We start from the raw sequence: 21,641 nt of genomic DNA, 5'->3' as shown, positions 1-21,641 counted from the left end.
TTTCCCCCAGGTCTCTGGTCACCAAGGTGTCTTATAGGAGAGGGATGAACAGAGTATTTTGCTGTCACTACTGTACTCACTGCTTTACAGCAATGAGCTGCCAGTGACCAGGGACCCTGAAAATGGGCCTAATTCAGACCTGATCGCAGCAGCAAATTTGTTAGCTAATGGGCAAAACCATGTGCAGTGCAGGGGTGGGGGGGCAGATATAACATGTGCAGAGATAGTTAGATTTGGGTGGGCTGTGTTCGAACTGAAATCTAAATTGAAGTGTAAAAATAAAGCAGCCTTAAGCTCCAAACGCTACCCTCATGCCTTTTATTCCACAATGTCAGCCAAACGCAGAGGCACAGCCATCCTAATCCATCGTGACCTACCCCTGGCTGTCCAGGACACAGTTCTCGATGACCATGGCAGATTTGTAATCCTCTCCGGCTCCATTAATCAAACTCCCATTACTCTGGCGTCGGTTTACGCTCCAAACATGCAGCAGGGTTCTTTTTTAGGACATTCTCCGACCACCTTTCTAAATTTTCAAATTCCTGGGTTATTGTGGCCGGTGATTGTAATGCTACAATGGATCCCCATGTTGACAGATCCCGCCCAGGCGGAGGACCCTCTCCCCACGTGAAACTGTCTAGACTCCTCCAGTCCTGCGTCACTGCACACAATTTATATGATGCTTGGAAAACGCTTTACCCGTCCGCTAAGGGCTATACGCACTATTCCCCACAACACGACATATACACTCGTATCGACTACGTTTTTGTAGATAGGGACACCACCCAAACCCTTCTGGGCGCCCAGGTGGTTCCAATCACCTGGTCTGACCACTATGCGATATCACTTGATTTTACCTGCTCTCATAAACCTTCGACTCCCCGCAAATGGCGCCTCAATAAGACCCTACTCCTTAAAACTGCTAATGTGTCCCAAGTAGAGGCTGCAATTCACCACTTCTTAGCTGACAACGTCTCCCCCGACATATCGTCAGCAATACTATGGGAGGCACATAAGGTTACACTGCGGGGTCTCCTCATAAGCCTCTCGTCTACCCTGAGGAAAATTGAGTCTAAACGGATCGCAGACTTAGAGACTGAATTAGCCTCTTTGACTCTTCGCCATCAGCGGTTCCCCAAACGCAAACTATATCTAAAGAAACTTGCCCTGAAAGGGCAATTGTCCCAAATTCTCACAAAGAAAACAATCCAGTCACTCTTGTGGATCCGCCAAAAGTTCTACGAAAAGTCGAATAAGGCAGATACTTTATTAGCCCGTCGACTGCGCGAGAAACGCACATTCAATCGAATACTGGCTCTGAGATGTCCTGACAGATCCACAACATGCGACCCTAAGGTGATGGCTTCTCTCTTCCAGGATTATTATGCTTCCCTCTATAACCTTCCCACCGAGGCCACTGCCGATCCACACCACATATCAACTATTCAACAATATCTCTCCTCTTGTCACTTACCAAAATTATCCACAGCGGACCTGAAGACCCTTAACGATCCCATTACTCATGTTGCCTTATAGGTAATTGTCTGCACTTAGTATAATATTAGGGCAATGGATATTGTCTGAATCAAAATATAATTCATTATAAATAGGCGATGTTACCATAGTGGACAGTATACTGGATATATATAGTAAGGAATAGATATGAAATAAGTTTGAATGTATGAGGTAATGTTTAGCTGATTTAAGAAATTAGGTTTGTGTATGTGTTTATATAGATATACTGTATATTTGTGTTTTACAGCAAGATGGTAAAAAATAGTGTAGGGAACAGGTTTATTCTGCTCTAGTCATAAATAAGGCCAGAGAGGTTACAGTAAGATCAAGAGTCATTGTAGAGAAAAGGTATTAGGCCATAAATGATAATAGGTATGTGACAGAGCTCTGTTGGTCATTGGAATTCACAGGTGTGCTTACAGTAGATCAGAATCTACTGGTTTGTCTATTGTCCAGTGAAGGTTAAAAGCTAGGGAGTATAAATTAACTACTATGAAAAGAGATCACATCCATTGATAAAACATTGTGTAACCGACCCCAGGAAAACTTGTCAATACAACAGAACTTTGGATGAAAAGACATTCCAGATTTTACAATACTATACTTGCTTAAGGCAGTGTGGACACCACACTTTTATGACACCATGCCTCCGTGAACAGGACACGACAGCCCAGTTCAATGTTTGTTTTATTACACCTTGGAATCTGACAAACCTATAATTACCTATTCCATTGGAAACTATGAGAATATGATAGTTTGAATTGGTAAAATATGAGATAAAAGGACCAGACTTGTAGTTAGGAGTTAGAAGGAAGAGGGAGAGGGAGAAGAAGAAGGAGAAGGAAGGAAGTCAGTCAGGAGGAGAAGTCATGGAGAACATGCAGAAGGAATGATTCTTGGGATGGCAATCTTTAACTTGCAAGTATACATTTTATGTTAGCAATTGAAACTGTTTGTGAAACTTATGTCATGTTGTTTTATGTTATGTAACGAAGGAAGCATATATAATTATAATTAGTATATATATCACTACTGTGTATATCTTATTCTGTACGATTTGATCTGCCTGTAAATAAAGAATCATATAAAAAGAGCGGTAATATTCAAGCTTGAACTCTCTTTAAGGAATCTTAACTTAATAACTTCATAAGTCATATGTATAAGGACTGCATATATGTATCAGCCAATTAGTTTGTAAGCCTGACATAATATATTTGCAGATATATATGATAAATGCATATTAATTGAAATATATCCATATATTAAATACCATATATGTTATATTAAATATTAATATTCATAAATAAGATTCCATAAAGCAATATTGGCGACCACGAATTGGACTTGTTATTACTGAATCTGATTATCTGATTTATAATATTTATGAGGAGTAGCAAATGCTATAAGCTGGCTACCAAATCTGCAGAATCACGGTGGGGATGTATCTATGAAAATTTATTACCATTGTGTAATGTCAATTTTGTATTCTGTATAACCTAGGATAAATGTGTTAGTGCAATATACGTTATTTTAACTAACATAATATCTATTAGGAAGCAGCACCAAAGGCTATAAGCCTGCTGGCAAAATACAAGATCACAGTGGAATAGGTTACAAATGAGAATAAAGAATTTAAAGGCCTAGAATAGAAAATGTGCACAGTGGAAAAGAGTATTTCCAAATAAATGTACCAGGTATTAGAGTTTAACCTTAAGACACCGGTCAATCTTAAGGAGAGGATACCTTCAGTACTAAAAACAAAGAATATATAAATTTAGCATTGAAATGTTAAAAATGCAAAAGTTTTCTGTAGCATTTAGAAAAATGCGCAGAACTGCGGCTCTAGAAGCCAAACAGAAATATAAAGAAGAATCAGGTTCACGTCTTCGTAAGGCGTGCCTGACCATTAATGCAAAAATGCATTCGTTATTTAAGTCCCTTAAACAGAAAAATAAACAGAAAAAGTTTGGGGCAGAAGCGAAAAGCCTGACAGTTTGTAATCAAATTGTCAAGATCTCTGATGAAGAGATAACATCCAGCAAGCAAGCTGAGATAGAAACACCAAACAGGAATAGTGTTGAGGTATGTGAAACTCTGTACACAGAGTCTACAGGAGTCAGAAATGACTTAATCAGTCAAGATCCTAAAATTAAGGAAAGTTACATGTTGCAGGACTGCATCAATGTGCAGCGCATGGAGTCTGCTATGGTCACACAGACCACCAGCAGAACAGCCTCTGTGGTAAAGGAAGAAAGTAGCAATGTGCCGGATGTGTCTATCATCAGACAGCACATTAATGTAAAGGAGGTAGCAGCAATAGGAGATGTCCCCTATACTGTGTCTAGTAAGGGGGAAGATCAGTGTAATTCAGATTATGAGTATTCTGCTGAATACACTCTCAGAGTTCCCAATGTAAATGAAGAATTTGTTATGCCCTTAGGCAAAGGTGAATTGTCAGCAGATTTAAACACTGATAGCAGCAGTACAGTGCACACAGGGGTGGGGAAGTTCCCCATGGTGAAAACTCCCATGGCAACCAGAGTTGCAAACCTTGAAATGTATTCACCTGGAAACATGTTTAAAGGGAAAATCCATGAAATTAATTCAGGAATGCATGTTTACAAACAAAGTTCCCAAACTTTTGTAACCCCCACAGAGCACTCAGAGACTTCTAGTGATGGTGCAAATGTTTGCATGCTCTCAGAGAGACCACATGCAGAGTGTCATTCTGCAAACCACACACCAATTAACAATGACAAAAAGGATCACCAGGATGAAAATGTTTTTATGCCCTGGTGCCATAACCATTTTATTACAGGTGTGGAAAGACAGAAAGCCCTGGGACCTGCAATACATATTTGGCAAAGTTTAACAAGTTTCTCTCCCCACAAAAGTAGGTTTTTTCAGAAGCTCCAAGATTCTTCCAGACTAAGGAGCCATGCCAAGCAGCAAACGCTATGGTTGAAGACAGTCTGGGCCCAGGCTGCATCACAAGGGAGTATGGTCACAAGTGAATACGGTAGTATCATTCCTTTACTTGTTAGATCCAATGTAGCCATTGTTTGCTTTGATGTTCAAACAGCCACAGTTTCCAAATTAAACCAGCATCATATCTGCAGCGACAATTGTGCTGTCATTGACACACAATGTGACAGGAAAGATTGGCACAGGCCAGAAACAATTGTTTGTTTGTTATTCAATCTTTAAAGACACATTTGTAAATTCTGTACCTGATAACATGCAGCAGATAGGACAGAATGCATAGCACGGTATGTTAAATCACTGTATAAATATCTGTGATATTCATTGTATGTCTTTTTGTTTGATTCATAGTAATCCTGGCAACCTGTATACAGAATGGTGCAAGACTCCAAAAAAGACTCCAATTTACAAGGGAAAAGGTCTTCATTAACCCTTTCATCGCTGCTATCCAGCAAAATCTACATAGCATCCCTAAAGACTGATATATGGACAAATCCTCAAGGAGTTTTCCAGTTTCACAAGAAAGGGGAAGGTTTTCATTAACCCTTTCATCACAAGTAATCATTACTTGTCTTTCAAACTACATGTACACCCCCACAACAGTGTACAGCACATCTCATCACTGTGATTATACAGAACTGTCTCATCCCTTCATATACCTTAATCAAATATATGTAAACATTTGTCTGATATATATATATATATATATATATATATTATGTAATTGTATTATATACCTTGTAAATATTTTATGTTTTTTTTTATATTACACAGTAGATACTATCTATGCTTCCTTCGTAAAAGCTTCAAAAGTAATTAAATATCTAATACTGGATGGAATTAGATTTAGTTAAAGCCATTCCTAAATGATATTTAATATCTGTTTGAAGCAAAATTATATTCATTTATTGTATTGATAGGATGTTACTATATACACATCAAAAGCATTTTAAATAATTATTAGTCAAAATATAGGTAGGATAGAAAACGCCTTTATATGGGTTAAACTGGTATAAGGTTATGTAAGATTGAGATGTATAAATAGGTACAAGGTAGAATAAGGAGATTTAAGACTGCATGGTAATTTATTCAGTGAGGAAATACAGAACAGAGTAGGTGTACTACTCACAGCCATTTGTGGTACTATTGCCCGAAGACAATTAAGACCTACTATTAACAAGCAAGGAAAGAAAGAAAGAAAAAAAAAAAAAAGACTGTTTCATATATGCCTGTTCTATTCAAAATCACAACCTGTTTGTGCAAAAGCAATATGGACACTGGTCACAACTGCGGCATTGGATAAACGCAAAGGAAACAGAACTGCTAAAGACTGTATAAAGACTATTACTATTACTGAGGGTCGTCACAAGTACTGAATGTTCAAGACACAGCACTCGACGTACACAGCCCTCTGCCTCAAACAGCGAAATGGCAAGCAAAGGAGCAGCTGCTACGAAGAATTCTACTTCTAGTAATGGTGCAAATGTTGCAAACGCAAGGCCATAATGCAAACGCAAGGCATCTCCAATTGCAAGCAAACCACGCAGATGACAGTCTTATCTCAGTAAATTGCTACATACAAGAACAGCAAAAATGTCCAAACGTACTGATCCAGATACAGAAAAAAGGTCTACAATTGGGCTATGGTATTCCAAATGTCTGTAGAAATTAGTTTTCCTCATGAATACTGAATAAAAACCTCAGTTTTGTCTGCTTTAGTTAAAAAGTAGAATAAGGTTAGGTAAGCTAAGAATTTTTATAGATTTTTAAAATCACAATGGTTATTATTATTACACTTATGGTATATATTAGGGTTACAACAAAAGTTATGTTTTGAAGAAATATTTTGAAATGTATTTGGAAGCAATTACGCTAGTTTAATGTGTGGCCAATCAAAATAATTTCTCATGGCCACAAGGGGGCGACTGTTGCCTTATAGGTAATTGTCTGCACTTAGTATAATATTAGGGCAATGGATATTGTCTGAATCAAAATATAATTCATTATAAATAGGCGATGTTACCATAGTGGACAGTATACTGGATATATATAGTAAGGAATAGATATGAAATAAGTTTGAATGTATGAGGTAATGTTTAGCTGATTTAAGAAATTAGGTTTGTGTATGTGTTTATATAGATATACTGTATATTTGTGTTTTACAGCAAGATGGTAAAAAATAGTGTAGGGAACAGGTTTATTCTGCTCTAGTCATAAATAAGGCCAGAGAGGTTACAGTAAGATCAAGAGTCATTGTAGAGAAAAGGTATTAGGCCATAAATGATAATAGGTATGTGACAGAGCTCTGTTGGTCATTGGAATTCACAGGTGTGCTTACAGTAGATCAGAATCTACTGGTTTGTCTATTGTCCAGTGAAGGTTAAAAGCTAGGGAGTATAAATTAACTACTATGAAAAGAGATCACATCCATTGATAAAACATTGTGTAACCGACCCCAGGAAAACTTGTCAATACAACAGAACTTTGGATGAAAAGACATTCCAGATTTTACAATACTATACTTGCTTAAGGCAGTGTGGACACCACACTTTTATGACACCATGCCTCCGTGAACAGGACACGACAGCCCAGTTCAATGTTTGTTTTATTACACCTTGGAATCTGACAAACCTATAATTACCTATTCCATTGGAAACTATGAGAATATGATAGTTTGAATTGGTAAAATATGAGATAAAAGGACCAGACTTGTAGTTAGGAGTTAGAAGGAAGAGGGAGAGGGAGAAGAAGAAGGAGAAGGAAGGAAGTCAGTCAGGAGGAGAAGTCATGGAGAACATGCAGAAGGAATGATTCTTGGGATGGCAATCTTTAACTTGCAAGTATACATTTTATGTTAGCAATTGAAACTGTTTGTGAAACTTATGTCATGTTGTTTTATGTTATGTAACGAAGGAAGCATATATAATTATAATTAGTATATATATCACTACTGTGTATATCTTATTCTGTACGATTTGATCTGCCTGTAAATAAAGAATCATATAAAAAGAGCGGTAATATTCAAGCTTGAACTCTCTTTAAGGAATCTTAACTTAATAACTTCATAAGTCATATGTATAAGGACTGCATATATGTATCAGCCAATTAGTTTGTAAGCCTGACATAATATATTTGCAGATATATATGATAAATGCATATTAATTGAAATATATCCATATATTAAATACCATATATGATATATTAAATATTAATATTCATAAATATGATTCCATAAATCAATACTCACGAGGAAATTCTTATCACAATTGGCCAGCTTCGCCGTTCTTCCGCACCAGGTCCGGATGGATATACTGCCATATATTACAAAAAATTTTCCCATGCCCTTCTTCCTATGCTACATTCATTATTCAATTCACTGATGGAAGGGAGTTCTCTAGATGCAGCTACCACCAGAGCTAATATTATAGTTATTGCCAAGCCTGATCGGGATCCCCTGGAAATGAAAAATTATAGGCCCATCTCATTATTAAACACAGATCTAAAACTATTCGCTAAAATCCTGGCAAATCGACTCGCCCCTTACCTCCCCATATTAATCCACCCAGACCAAGTGGGCTTTATTCCCAATCGGCAAGCTGCCGATAATACTCGGCGCCTTATAGATCTTATTCACCTCTCCCATCGGGACTCCACCCCAACTCTGGTGGTGGCTCTAGATGCGGAGAAGGCTTTTGATAGGGTAGCCTGGCCTTTCATGCAGCAAGCACTACAGGCTGTGGGAATTCAAGGCCCATTTTATAATGCCATCACCTCGCTTTATTCTAACCCATCAGCGTCTATCCTAGTTAATGGCCTCTCCTCCCCGCCACTATCTATTAGAAATGGCACCCGTCAGGGATGTCCACTCTTCCCCCTTACTTTTTGCCCTAGTAATGGAACCGCTGGCGGCGAAAATCCGGCTGAACCCCAATATCTCAGGTATTTCAGTGGACAACCATGAATACAAAATTGCATTATATGCAGACGATGTCATCCTGACCCTGACCGACCCATACACTTCCCTACAACACCTTTTTGAGGAGATCCACACCTACAGCTCCATCTCAAACTATAAACTAAATTCTGACAAAACAGAGGTTTTAGGTCTACATATCACTCCACGGGAGCTCAGTCTTTTACGCACCTTATATCCTTTCAAATGGCAAAACTCTAAACTCAAATATTTAGGCATTTATCTGACCAAATCCTATTCATCGTTATATGCTGCTAACTTTCCACGGTTGATATCCTCACTCAAAGCCGATCTCACTGCCTGGAACAAATTATTTATCTCCTGGTTTGGCCGCATCGCGGCAGTCAAAATGAACTTACTGCCACGAATATTGTACCTATGGCAAACCCTACCTATTCACATCCCAGTTAAAATATTGAAGAGTCTCCAACGAGATATATCTAGCTTCATCTGGGCTGGGGAAAAACCCAGGGTTAAGATTCGACTGCTCCAACAACACCGCTCGGAGGGCGGTCTTGGAGTACCAGATCTCATCCGATACTACCGAGCCACACATCTGGCCTCTTGTGTTCTCTGGCACTCACCTCCAGCGCAGAGAATGTGGACCTCACTCGAGGCGCATTCTCTCCATATGTTCTCACCCTCAACTCTCCTATGGAGCCCACCCCGCTCCCGCCCCACCTCTAATCTCTTCCTACCGACAATGCGCTTTTCCTTGTCAATATGGGATTTTTGTACTCGCTTCTATCAACTCCGTTCCCACAACCCCTACCTAACTCCCCTATGGAACAATACGCAATTCCCGCCAGGCAATAACCACCTTGCATTTCATCATTGGACCGCGCATAATATTCTTTTCCTACAGGACGTTGCTCCTCTTTCCTCATTCCCATCTTTTGCAAATTTACAATCCCGCTTCTCGTTTCCCCACTGGGTATTTTATCAGTTTCTACAAATCAGATACTTCTACGGAACAATCCCTAAACCCACCCATCCTATTATAGCCACCCCTTTGGAAATATGCTGTCGCGGTTCACACTCAACGAAATGACTCCTTTCGCGCATTTACCGAGTTACTGACACACAATGTCCCACCCAAGGAGAGTCACGAACTGGCCTGGGAAAGAGAGGTGGGAGAGACCTTATCCGTGGAGGAATGGGAGGAGATTAGACAGGAAATCACCAAAAGCTCCATCTCAGTCCGTATAGCTGAAAACTCATATAAATTATATTACCGCTGGTATCTGGTCCCTACTAGACTACATTCTATTTATCCCACGTGCTCGGATGAGTGCTGGAGATTATGTGGGTGCCAGGGGACCCTGCTGCATATTTGGTGGTCTTGTCCGTTGATCCGCCAATATTGGAGACAGGTCCACAGATTGATTTTGGAGGTTACGCACTTAACCGTCCCTGACTCGCCCCTTTACTCACTGCTTTCCCGCCCCATTCCTAACACCCCACGCTGCCAACGAGCCCTAACTAAACATATACTGAACACGGCTAAGTGCCAAATAGCCTCTAATTGGAAATCCGCGACCCCTCCTACTCTGACCGCTACTATTAACGCAATTTGGTACACGTATAAGCTAGAGCGAATTACTGCTTCCCTCCGAGACTCCTCAGTAACCTTTACAGAGACAGGGACACCTTGGACTTTACACTTTAATGCTGAACCGCCATTGACAACCATTTAATATTTATTGTTTAATGTCTAGTATTTAACGTTTGATTCTGAATATCTATCATTCAATCTAGATTTTACTTACACCACAAATTTACTTTATATATGGCTCAGACTAGCCGACCTCCCCCTCTTTCTCCCCCTTCTCCCCGTAACCTACAACCCCCTCCTCCCGCTGTTTTCTCTTCTCTACGTTGTAATCTTTTCTACACGCACCCTGCTTCCCTTTCTCCCCCCTTTCTTTTATTCTCTTACTCTAATGGATAGTTGTAACAATTTAGGTAACTTGTCTATACGGAGGCATATGTGATAACTACTGACTGAAATGTCTTTTGATCGCCTCCCTTGTCTGATTATAAGGCCCTATTGTTATCTGACTTGCCTTCTATTTGTTACAACGATGTACTTGTCTATATTTATGCTTACAAAATCAATAAAACGTTATTTCAAAAAAAATAAAAAAAAAATAAAGCAGCCAATATTTACCCTGGACAGAAACAATATAAACCACCCAAATCTAACTCTCTGCACATGTTATATCTGCCCCTCCTGCAGTGCACATGGTTTTGCCCATTAGTTAACAAATTTGCTGCTGCGATCAGGTCTGAATTAGGCCCAATGTTACTGTGCCTTGCTATGATGTATCCCAGTAGCTCACAGTAAAGTTGCATAGTTTGCATAATATTGCCCGTATGTACTGTATATGTTTTATTAGAAAGCTTTGTGTGACAGCAGACATCATGTATTTGATCTTCATCTAAACTTCCCATAAAATGTTAAAGAGTGACTGTCACCTACATGTACATTTTATGAAATAAATTAATATTCATAACAATGTTGACTATCAATTCACCTGGTGACATCACTAAGGCATTTTGGTACCACACAGAGGAGACAGACATCAGTGAGCAGCGCTGTAACTATGTGTGTGCCAGGTGTGCCTGGCACACAGCGCAGTCGCCCTGTGGGCGCAACGGCCAGCGGCTTGTAATGAGTAAAATTGACTCATTACAAGCCGCCTCTGCTGTGCTGGTTGCTCCGCGCTGGAGAAGCCGGAGGCAAGGGAGGAGAGCAGCAGCGCCGGAGGCAGGGGAGGAGGAGGAGGGAGGGGGACTGGAACCGCAGCAGCGCTATGTAATTGGTAGTGGCGCCGCTGCAGCAGTCCCTATCCTTCCGCATTGGCTGTCCGGCGCTGCTGTGAATGCTGGGATGCGCTTCGCTCATCCCAGCATTCACAGCGGCGGCGGGCAGCCAATGCTCCTACTACTTACCCCCTCCTCCTACTTCCCCCCTGCCCGGGATCTGCCAGCACCGAGGAACCTGACTGCCAGCGGGGAGAGATGGAAAGTATCTATCTATCTATCTGTCTGTCTATCTATCTCTCTATTCTGTCTGCCGCAATATGTAAAAAGGGGACTCTGTCTGCCATAATGTGTGAAACGGGGACGCTGTCTGTCGTAATGTGTAAAAATGGGGACGCTGTCTGCCGTAATGTGTAAAGAGGCGACTCTGTCTGCCGTAATGTGTAAAGAGGGGACTCTGTCTGCCGTAATGTGTAAAGAGGGGACTCTGTCTGCTGCAATGTGTAAAAAGGGGACGCTGTCTGCCGTAATGTGTAAAAATGGGGACGCTGTCTGCCGTAATGTGTAAAAAGGGGGACGCAATCTGCTGTAATGTGTAAAAAGGGGGACGCTGTCTGCCGTAATGTGTAAAAAGGGCACGCTGTCTGCCATAATGTGTAAAAAGGGGGATGCTGTCTGCCATTATGTGTAAAAAGGGGGACGCTGTCTGCCGTAATGTGTAAAAAGGGGTCTCTGTCTGCCGTAATGTGTAAAAAAGGGACGCTGTCTGCCGTAATGTGCAAAAAGGGGGACGCTGTCTGCCGTAATGTGTAAAAAGGGGACGCTGTCTGCCGTAATGTGTAAAAAGGGGGACTGTCTGCCATAATGTCTAAAAGGGGCTCTACCTGGTGTAGTGGTGATACTGTGCAGCGTAATTTGAATAATGGAGACTACTATGCACCGTAGTATGAATTGGTATTATTTTGTGGCCACGCCCCTTCCCCATGAAGCCACACCCCTATATATTTTTTGCGCACCTACGCGCACTGCCCCTATCTTGCATGGGGGGGCGCCAATGCTGTTTCTTGCACACAGTGCTAAAATGCCTAGTTACGGCACTGTCAGTGAGGCATGAGATTGCATCCTATAAATTCACTAGAATTTACGACTGGATAAAACATACATAAGGGAAATATAAAACAAAGGGCTTAAGCAGACTTGAACACATAGGTATATATGGCGTATTTCTGTCCATTTGTGGATTTAGACATCTGCCAATATCCTGCTCTGCACCAGTAGTACATGCCTCAGTTTATGTAAGGCATACTGTACATCAGATATCGTTACACCCAGTTTAGGGCTTCACTTTCAGGTGCAATTATCCTATAAATTGGCGGTGACTTTGCATTTTGTTTCTATAATAGGAATTTTATTTGATTTTGTTTTTTGCAATCACTTTTTGTGAGCAGGTGCCATACAGTATCTTCCAGTTCTGTCTATAGGGAGTGCCAATCCACTGTAGAATATATTCTATAGGCAACTGCAGATGATGGAAGCGTCTGTGGATTTGCTCATAACGTTTGAACCTGGAATGAAAACCGTATCTTCTCTCTTAAATGACATATGTTGTGTTTTGCAGAAGAGAAATCTAATGCTGGCATTTCAAGCAGCTGAAAGTATAGGGATTAAAGCAAGTCTGGTAAGTACATAAATTATTCTATGCAAATAATATATTCTCTTATTGTTTTGCATATGCCCATGCCCCTCTATCTTTCTACTTATATTTTTTTATTTTATTAGATCTTACACATAACAAAATGAGTAAAAAAATAAAATGAAAGGTAAACTAAATGAACAGTGCATGTGACTAGTTAGCCTTGCTTGGGAGACTTATGATTTGTCGGCCTAGATGGCGTGCTTGCATTAAAGCATAAATAGTATTAGGGTATACTATTTGTTTCTGAGATCTTCAAGTTACATTTACCATTCTAGGATCAGATAGCCTGAGCAGTTGATGATCCTATATTACAGGGACTGAGGCCTCCTAAAATAGCTAGAGATCCCTTCATCTCTATTGATCGCAAGATAAGGGTTATCCCTTTATCCTAATATATGTGCCCATGTTTTACTCTGTGCTAGCACTCAAAATCAGAATATATTTGTTCTTTCCAACACTGTATGAGAAGACCACCATCGATTGTTTTCCCTGCTTCTTGATGACATCGATATACTCATCAGTGATTATTCTGCTGTATTTCACTAGGGAGGAGAAGAGTTCTGGTCTGGCACTCTGTCCATCTGACTTTGCACCTATCCCTCTTGCATTCAGGGCATCCCTGTAAATCCCTGGAAGAGGCTATGCTTGCCTAAGCTACAGGTCTGTACAAGAGCTTCCTCCACCCTGCCATTATGTGAATAGTGCCCAGAGCCCATTAGGCAACATTCAGGACTCGCATATTAGTGGATAGAAATACACCACTGGCCTTTATTGATTGGAGCCTAAATCCCACCATGAAGTTGTGCGCTCGATTAGTTGTACGTGATCGGAAGGAGAATGAAATCATAAATTCCACAAACCCAACCTACAAAAAACATCTTCAGGCAGTCCATTTAATCAGTTTGTATCTTCAGAAGAGCTGTACAAGGGACTAGGGAATTGTCCCTGCTATGAAGCTGGTAATTACAGTTTTGGACAACGCCCAGACTCCACAAGTGACGATAATTACGCAAGCACCTAATAGTGAGAGCATCAAAGACTTAATATATCTTCAAGACATCAGTGTCTGGATTCAGAACATCTCAGACATTCCCCTCAAAACATTAGCATCTGGGGTCTAAACAACCCCCCATTCTGTTTGTACCTCCACATATCATATATACAAAAAGGTAATTTGCACTGAACCGTTAATAAACCAAAATAAAATTTACTCTCTCCAAGATCTGAAAGTAAGACCAAGAACTGTTCCACACTGTTTCAAAAACAGTGTCCTAAAACCCAAAAGCCTACCAAAACAGATTCATCACCTGAAGTAGCATTTTTGGAATCCTCATCAAAAGTGATTTTACTTGTTTAGTCAGTGAAATAAAGTCCTTAAATCATACACTTGACAGCTTACCAACATTCGCCTCATATGTTTTCATTCCTCACACAAACTATTGGGCACTCTTCAGTAACTGCTAAATCAAAAGGCCATTCCTAACTTTTCATTCACTTGGAACTCTCATTTCCATTTGATCACTTTCCATTTGATGGCTAAGTCAAAAGGTCATTCCTCACTTTTCATTCACTTGATCACTCTCTTCTCATACAAGCACTACATTCCCTAGGTCTTCGGTACACTGTCTAATCTTGGTTATGCTCCCACTTCTCAAATCACTTTTTTAGTACTCTTCTCTCTGGGTCCATTTATTCTCTGCTACCTCTATCAGTTGGAGTACCACAAGCGTCATCAGCTCTTTTCTATAGCACTTCTCTTGGAAAACGAATAAGCTCCTTCGTATGTCCGCATCATCACCATGCGTATGATACCCACATTTATATATCTTTCAGAATATCTCATTAAATGTGGTTGGCCTTCAATACTGAATGTGTTTGTACCACTTCATCCTGAATGTTCTTTCACCACCTCAGACTCATTCTTAGAAGGAACTAAATTAAAATACCCACTAGGTAATACTCTAACTACCTGTCACCACACTAACATTAATGTAGGTAGAGTGTAAGGGACTCTTTTCATCTCTTTCTACAATCAACTAGTGCAGTGTGGACGTGAACCCCCCCCCCCCCCCCCCAATAGATATAAAAAAACACAAATTTGTGTGCGTGCCCCCGACAAGGGTGTGTGGCCTCACTAAAATGGTGTGGTCTCCCTAAAATGGGTGTGGCCTCGCAGGAAAAGACTACCTTACACCCCAGTTTTTGACCCTGCACCAACAGACCTCGGCCACCCCAGGGAAAAATAATTATTTCCACCATATTAAGCCTCACACAGTAATGCCCCTTTCACCATATTATGCTCCCTGCATCATATTGTGCCACACACTGAAATGCCCATGATACATTATGCCCTACAGTAAAGTTTCTAATTACTTTTAAATTACCTGTTCGTTGACAAGGGTTTCACACGCTGGGTGTCATGCTCATTGCCTGGTGTTTCATGGGCTTGGTGTATTGCACGTTGTCAGGGGTTTCATGCTCTGGGATCCATGCTCATTGCCAGGGGTTTCATGCTCTGGGACAGTTGTCATGCTCGTTGTCAGGAGTCTGTAACGCTTGTTGCCAGGGGTAATGCTCGCCGCCAGGGGTGTGTAATGCTAGTTGACAGGGGTGTGTAATGCTAGTTGTCAGAGGTGTGTACAGACAGCCACAGCCCGCCAGCTTCCCTGCTCTCCCTCCTCCCTGTCATAGTACTCCGCTCAGGTGGCAGAGTTTCGTGAAATGTTGCATTATGATGTGACGTCACGACACAAACGCGTCATCCTGCAGAACTCCACTCCCGAGCAGAGTACTATGACAGGGAGGAGGGGGAGTAGTCTAGGGACAGTAAAAAGTGCCGCAGCGCTAGTCAGGACTGCACTATCTACAGGGAGTGGGGAGAGGCCTCTTAGGGACAAAAAATAAAAGTAATAATCTTGTACTGTATTTCTTCACTACAAAGATGCTATGTCTGAGACACGGTTCTTGTCTTATCCAGCCCATAGCAACCAATTACATTCTTTTATTTTTAGTTGTAGGAGTTTAGAAAATGAAAACAAATTCTCTGGTGTGCTTTATACATGATATAATATTGTGCTATGATTTCAAAACGAACATTAAAGTGTGATTACTTTTCTCACACCATAACAAGACACCTTTGCTTCAGCTTGTATAACACAGAAAATACTATTAAATGGCTTCATCTAGAATATTATGCAACTAAACTCATCAATTGTGAAATATATTTTTTTAAATTAATTCTCTATATGTTTTCCTGTCTCAACACATCCCGGCTTGTATTCACTTACCTCTCCTGTGTACACAATGTGTATAAAATATATATTGTATATACAGTAGATACTAGATAAGTGGTGGGTTTGGGTTCAGCCTTGGTGAAGCTGATTAGATAGTGAAATGTGCATGTAGCGTTTCCAGCGAGCCCACTATGTGCCCCAATTAAAATGTGCATTTACTCACCTGTACCAGTTTGGTTTTGAGACCATCGCTAATGTACAGTATCTTAGCGTACGTATCTTTGTTCAGTAAGAGTGTGTATTCAATAACCAGTGCTAATCCAGGATAAAGAATCTTTAATATTGTGCAAATGAGGAGTTGAAGCCATCAGTAATTTAGCTGCTAGAACAATTCCTATAACCAATGGCTCCATCAGGATAGCACTGGATTAGGAGGTGTGCGCTGATACAATATAAGAAACGCAGTGTCACTAATGCTGATTGGCACTGTTATTTTGAGGCAGGATAGATTATTAATGCCTGTCTTTGTGATTACTGAGGAGGACATAAGGGTACAGTATCACTGGTAATATACATTCAGTGCTATGATATCATCGTGTATTCTTTAGTTCTATTTAAAACTTCGGAATACAATCACAAGTGTGTATGTATATGAATACTCAGTTGCATATATTTAGCTTATTCCCTAGCAGCGGAGGCTCCAAAGATGGGGCTGTAGCTCAGTTCAAAATTAAAATAGGGGAGGCACACCAACTGCCAGTGAGTCAGTTTGAAATGACAGTTGGTGACGGTTGGTGTGGCTCCCCTATTTGAAATTTTAACTGACCTGCAGCCCCTCCCCTGGAGCCGTCACAGGTTCCTAGTGTAAAATCTAATCTAGGGAGTTAAAATTAGATGTTATTAACATTGGAACAGGCAGGACACGCTATAAACGCTCAGCGAGAATATTGAATGTAACATTGTTGCTATTTACCAGCAACAGTCACGTTATACTGTTACATATTGGGAATGTTAACAAATGTAAATGTGGTGACAGTTTAAATCACAAAAAGGAAGTGTAACAGCATGCTTTATTGAGGAATACCATCATGCTGTCACCTCAGTAACTCACATGTTTAATAAACTGCAATTACCATTTTGGAGTATTTAATTTGTTACATACAATATCCAAAATATAGGACCACCATAATTCCACAACTTGGGGTCACGAACTCTATCCCTCATGGTGATAATATTCCCTAAATAAATAAAATAAATGACAAGAGAGTGATCCCACCTTTTGATTTAATTTCTAGGCAATTTACGTATTATGATATATGCACAGGTAGAAGTTATTCTACTGTTGGTTTAGGATCTATATAGATACGAATATACAATTACTGGCTGCATTATAATATAACAACTAATATACATAGACCATGACATCATAAAGACAGTAATTTAAAAGTCAATACCAGGCGAATAATATTCAATATTCTATTAATCATACTGTCTGTTGTAGGATATCCATGTATACATTGTGAATCACATTGATTTCCAACTTATAATAATCTGGTTACAATGTAGCAGCAAATCTTGTAAGGAAGGAACACTTTTTTGCATTTTACAACTTGCTCACAAATGTACAGTATGTATATGTGTTAATTACTTCCAATTTTTAACCTCTATATTTCACTGTTTTTGCCCAGAAATTGGGATATCTTTTTATATTAAGACTTAATAAAGGCTAAGTTTTATTAAAATAATCTACTCCTTGTGCGCCCATTAAAAATAACCGCCCTGCTCTGTTCCTTGTATATCAGTGATAAGCGAACTGCTACACTTCTAGGCTGCACTGAGCAGTCCTCTAACCTTCAAAAGGGCTGCACATTATTATTAATATTAGTAGTAAGCTAAATTAGTACATTTAATCAGTGTACGAGACACTTACTGTGTCTGTAACAACATACTGGCATGCCTTTTATATGGGTTCGGTATGCTTGGGATGCCGAATGGCAGTATACAGACATCGGAATCCCAATCGGTGGAATGCCGGCAGGAAGATGAGCGCAACTAAGCCCCTTCCGGGCTCACTGTGCTCGCCGCGCTGCGGGTTCAGTGGCGAGCTTCGCTCACCACAGGTTCTATTCTCCGTCTATGGGTGTCGTGGACACCCATAGAGGGGGAATCGCCTACCTCACCGGTATACCGGCGGTTGTATGGTGCCCCCGTCGGGATCCCGGCATCTGTATTGTGACCGCTGGGATCCCGACGATCGGTATACTAACCGTGTACCTTTTATACAAGCCTTCCAAGCTATAGAAAACAGATATGACAACAAAGCAGAAAGAGCTGGGGGCTGCCAGTAAAGACTTGGAGGACTGTATACGGCCCCAGGGCCACCTATTGCCACCATTGTCATGTATCTTACACCACATGTAGAGCTCAGGTGCACAGTTTTGCTTTCAGTGGTCAGTTTTCCATGGTAAGATTTCTATTCTTTTTTGGAAGATGATCTGTAGTAAAAGAAATCCAAAAACACCTATAAAATGACCCAACCTTACAAACAAATACATTTACTCAAAGAAAGAAACATATAAACAGAATTACAAGAAAAATACAGTGTGACTGGGTGGAGAGGTCCTTCCTCCAGCTGCTGAAAGTTATGTACAAGGCTGGGACAGGTGCATAATGTACCATCTATACACTCGCTGCTTTCTAGATGAGATGAGCCGTGTAAGGACCTGCACACCTTTTATACAGCACTATAAGATAAAGGTATAGGTTTTCATTTGGCAGCACATTTTAATACTTTTTGGTATGTCTTATTCAAGGGAAATTGGCAAAATGTTACTATATGCTGCTATTTATAACATAAACTGGAATGGCGTCTTCCTTGCCTCCCTGGTTTTCTCCTCACTTTGGCAGGACTGTCTAAGCAGGCATATACAGACTTCATATAGAGAAGACCCCTGGACAGTACCCCAGCAGAAATGTCACTTACTGTACATAATCACAGTGTATTTGCTATATCCATAGCCGTCTAGAGCTGCCACAAATAGAAAAGCTGCACATGTGGTACATAGTCTATGGTAGATTTCAGTCATGTCATTATGGAAGTGCATAGAACCACAGAGTCTGACAGGCCCTGTGCAGAGCTAGGCACCAACTGTCTTTTGCTCGCCATAATTATGCATTCATTGGGTACTTCACAAACCTGTCCATAGGTGCTGCCATTAATCCTGTACAGTAATGGGGAGGCCAAAGATATAATGTTTAGTGATTATGAAACGCATTGCTTTAAGAACCCTATGGCTTGATAGCCGAAGCTGAAGAGTTAATTTTTTGAATGGCTTTATTGCCCAGACTAAGACATTAATAGGCTCTGTTATACCCATCCCTTTTAGCACATAAAAGAATGGTCACACTGTCAGGCTGGGCCCGTTGGCTGTTATGCATAACACCACTTATTCTTTCCAGTAATTTGTCAAACTCTTCTGATAATTAAGGGCCTGATTCAGCGATGTATGCTAATGCAATCGCAGCGGCTGTGCACAAGGCAAATGTCACAGCCGCCACTGGAATGCCCACTGGCTGTGACCTCTGAACTGCCACTTGGTTACAGAGATGCAATTGTCGGTTAAACATCAGCCTTTTGAGTAAGCTCATGGGCGCAAAGCATGACTATTGGCAGTAACCGCATACGGGATTGTAGCTTGCTGATGAAAGCTGTGACATGGCCCCCAAGATGGTGACAACACACCTGTATTCAGGTGCCACTCCCCCGTTACCTCCCACAAACGGTCCCTTACTGTCAATCACTTTGTAAGTAAATCCTCACTGCTAGCGCCATTGTATGATCACTGCGGCACATATGCAGCGTGACTTGTACACATCAGGCCCTGGCTACCTTTGTTACCCGATAGTGGCGTTTTATTGTGCAATACTGTTTACTTACGGGCTTTTATTGTTATTTTTTTCTCTCTTGTTTTTTTAACGTACGATCTTCTCTTTACCTTCCAGGAGCTCAACGAGTTGATGTTCACAGATCGCCCGGACTGGCAGAGTGTGATGCAGTATGTGTCTCAGATCTACAAATATTTTGAGACATAAATGAGACCTGTGAAAAAGAGAACACTACAGAGGAAGCACACATTCACTTTATTGATCAGGTCTATGTAGTATGGGCAGAGCTTCTCTGCACAACATCTGTCTGGGTGGAAGAAACTTGCCAGCGTATTGTCTTAGGTTCCCGGTGCTGACTACATGGCAATACAGCCTCCCACTCATTTCTACCTGCTGTGATTTCAAATACTGCGGCCCATATCACCCTCCCAATTATCGGACTCTGGCATGTATACACTAACACAGGTCTCCACAGCCCTGCAGGAGGCTCAACCATTCATCTCGCATCACCACAATTAAGACACTATACATTTCTGAGGGACTTCATTCAAAAATTTCCAGGTTGAAGTTTGGAGACACATCGATTATAGCCACAATTGATGTTCTTGTTCTGCGTATCAAAGCAAAGTTGTTGTTGAATGCGTTAACTTTTAAGAACTGTAAACATTGGGAATTCTGACACTTGTAATCATATTACACAATGCCCAGGGGGTGTAGCGAATGTTGGGTCACATGATCTATTAGCATGATATACACACCAGTCTATGTTCTACAGATAAACTTTGGTCCAGTTTTCTGTGATATATGCAATGCGTACAAAGCTAAGGGGTCTGATACACAACCTAACATTGTTCATAACGATAAGAGACGGTCAGTATCACCTGTGGTGACATGCTCCTTGTCTGCATTTCAGCATCCATTCCATTGATTGGTAGAGGATTATTGTAACAAAAGAGGGGAGATTATCATTTGGAAATAAAATCCAACTCATTAAGTTTTCAAACAGCTCATTCATGTTAAGTATTTGATTAATAATTATTATGTTATGGACAATAAACTTTACATTGGTTCTAACCTTGTTTTCCACAACACCTGCTGTGTGATTGATTGATAAATGTTCTTGGTCTCTGTGCTGTTTTCCATTGTAGGGGATTGGCAGAGCCAGTTACTGACAAGCTTTAGGTATTGTTATATAAACCTTTCTGATTACAAAAGCAAGAAACAGAAGCCTGTTGCAAAGCAGGAAACAGAACCCTGTTAATCACACTAATTATGAGAGCTGAAGTTAACAATATTCAGAGGGACGTTAGCGGTTTTACAGGTTAGTGTTGTCAGCAAGTAATTCACGTTTCCTCCCTACATGTGAGTTTGGCTACCTTTCTGCAGTCACAAAATGAGCTTGATGTTAACCCAAGAACAGGATATGATTTGTGTTCTCACGCAGTGTAGTGTACATTTACACTTCTGACACAATCTGAAACATTCTAAACAGTCAACCACTAAGCATCAGGCGCAAAACGAGTTTTTTCGGAGTAATATTTATATCTTGAAAATCACCTCCAATTTGGATGTATCATAAAAAAATTGATGT

General features: G+C 40.6%; 1 protein-coding gene across 6 annotated transcripts in view; it reads left to right on the top strand.

Moving 5' to 3' along the window:
• The window catches only part of SPECC1 (sperm antigen with calponin homology and coiled-coil domains 1), a 1,059,948-nt gene extending 1,038,824 nt beyond the window's left edge, over positions 1 to 21,124 (top strand). For all 6 annotated transcript variants that reach the window (XM_063955878.1, XM_063955877.1, XM_063955880.1 and 3 more), the window contains 2 exons: positions 12,855 to 12,914; positions 20,168 to 21,124. In XM_063955878.1, coding sequence (XP_063811948.1) covers positions 12,855 to 12,914; positions 20,168 to 20,257 — 150 coding nt within the window. In that variant the 3' untranslated portion in view covers positions 20,258 to 21,124. The remainder of the gene's footprint in view (positions 1 to 12,854; positions 12,915 to 20,167) is intronic.
• The last annotated feature ends 517 nt before the right edge of the window (positions 21,125 to 21,641 follow it).

The sequence above is a fragment of the Pseudophryne corroboree genome, chromosome 2 (assembly GCF_028390025.1).
Source record: "Pseudophryne corroboree isolate aPseCor3 chromosome 2, aPseCor3.hap2, whole genome shotgun sequence".
Classification (NCBI taxonomy): Eukaryota; Metazoa; Chordata; class Amphibia; order Anura; family Myobatrachidae; genus Pseudophryne; species Pseudophryne corroboree.
The sequence above is the reverse complement of the archived record's forward strand: the minus strand, read 5'-3'. Positions and strand labels throughout refer to the sequence as shown.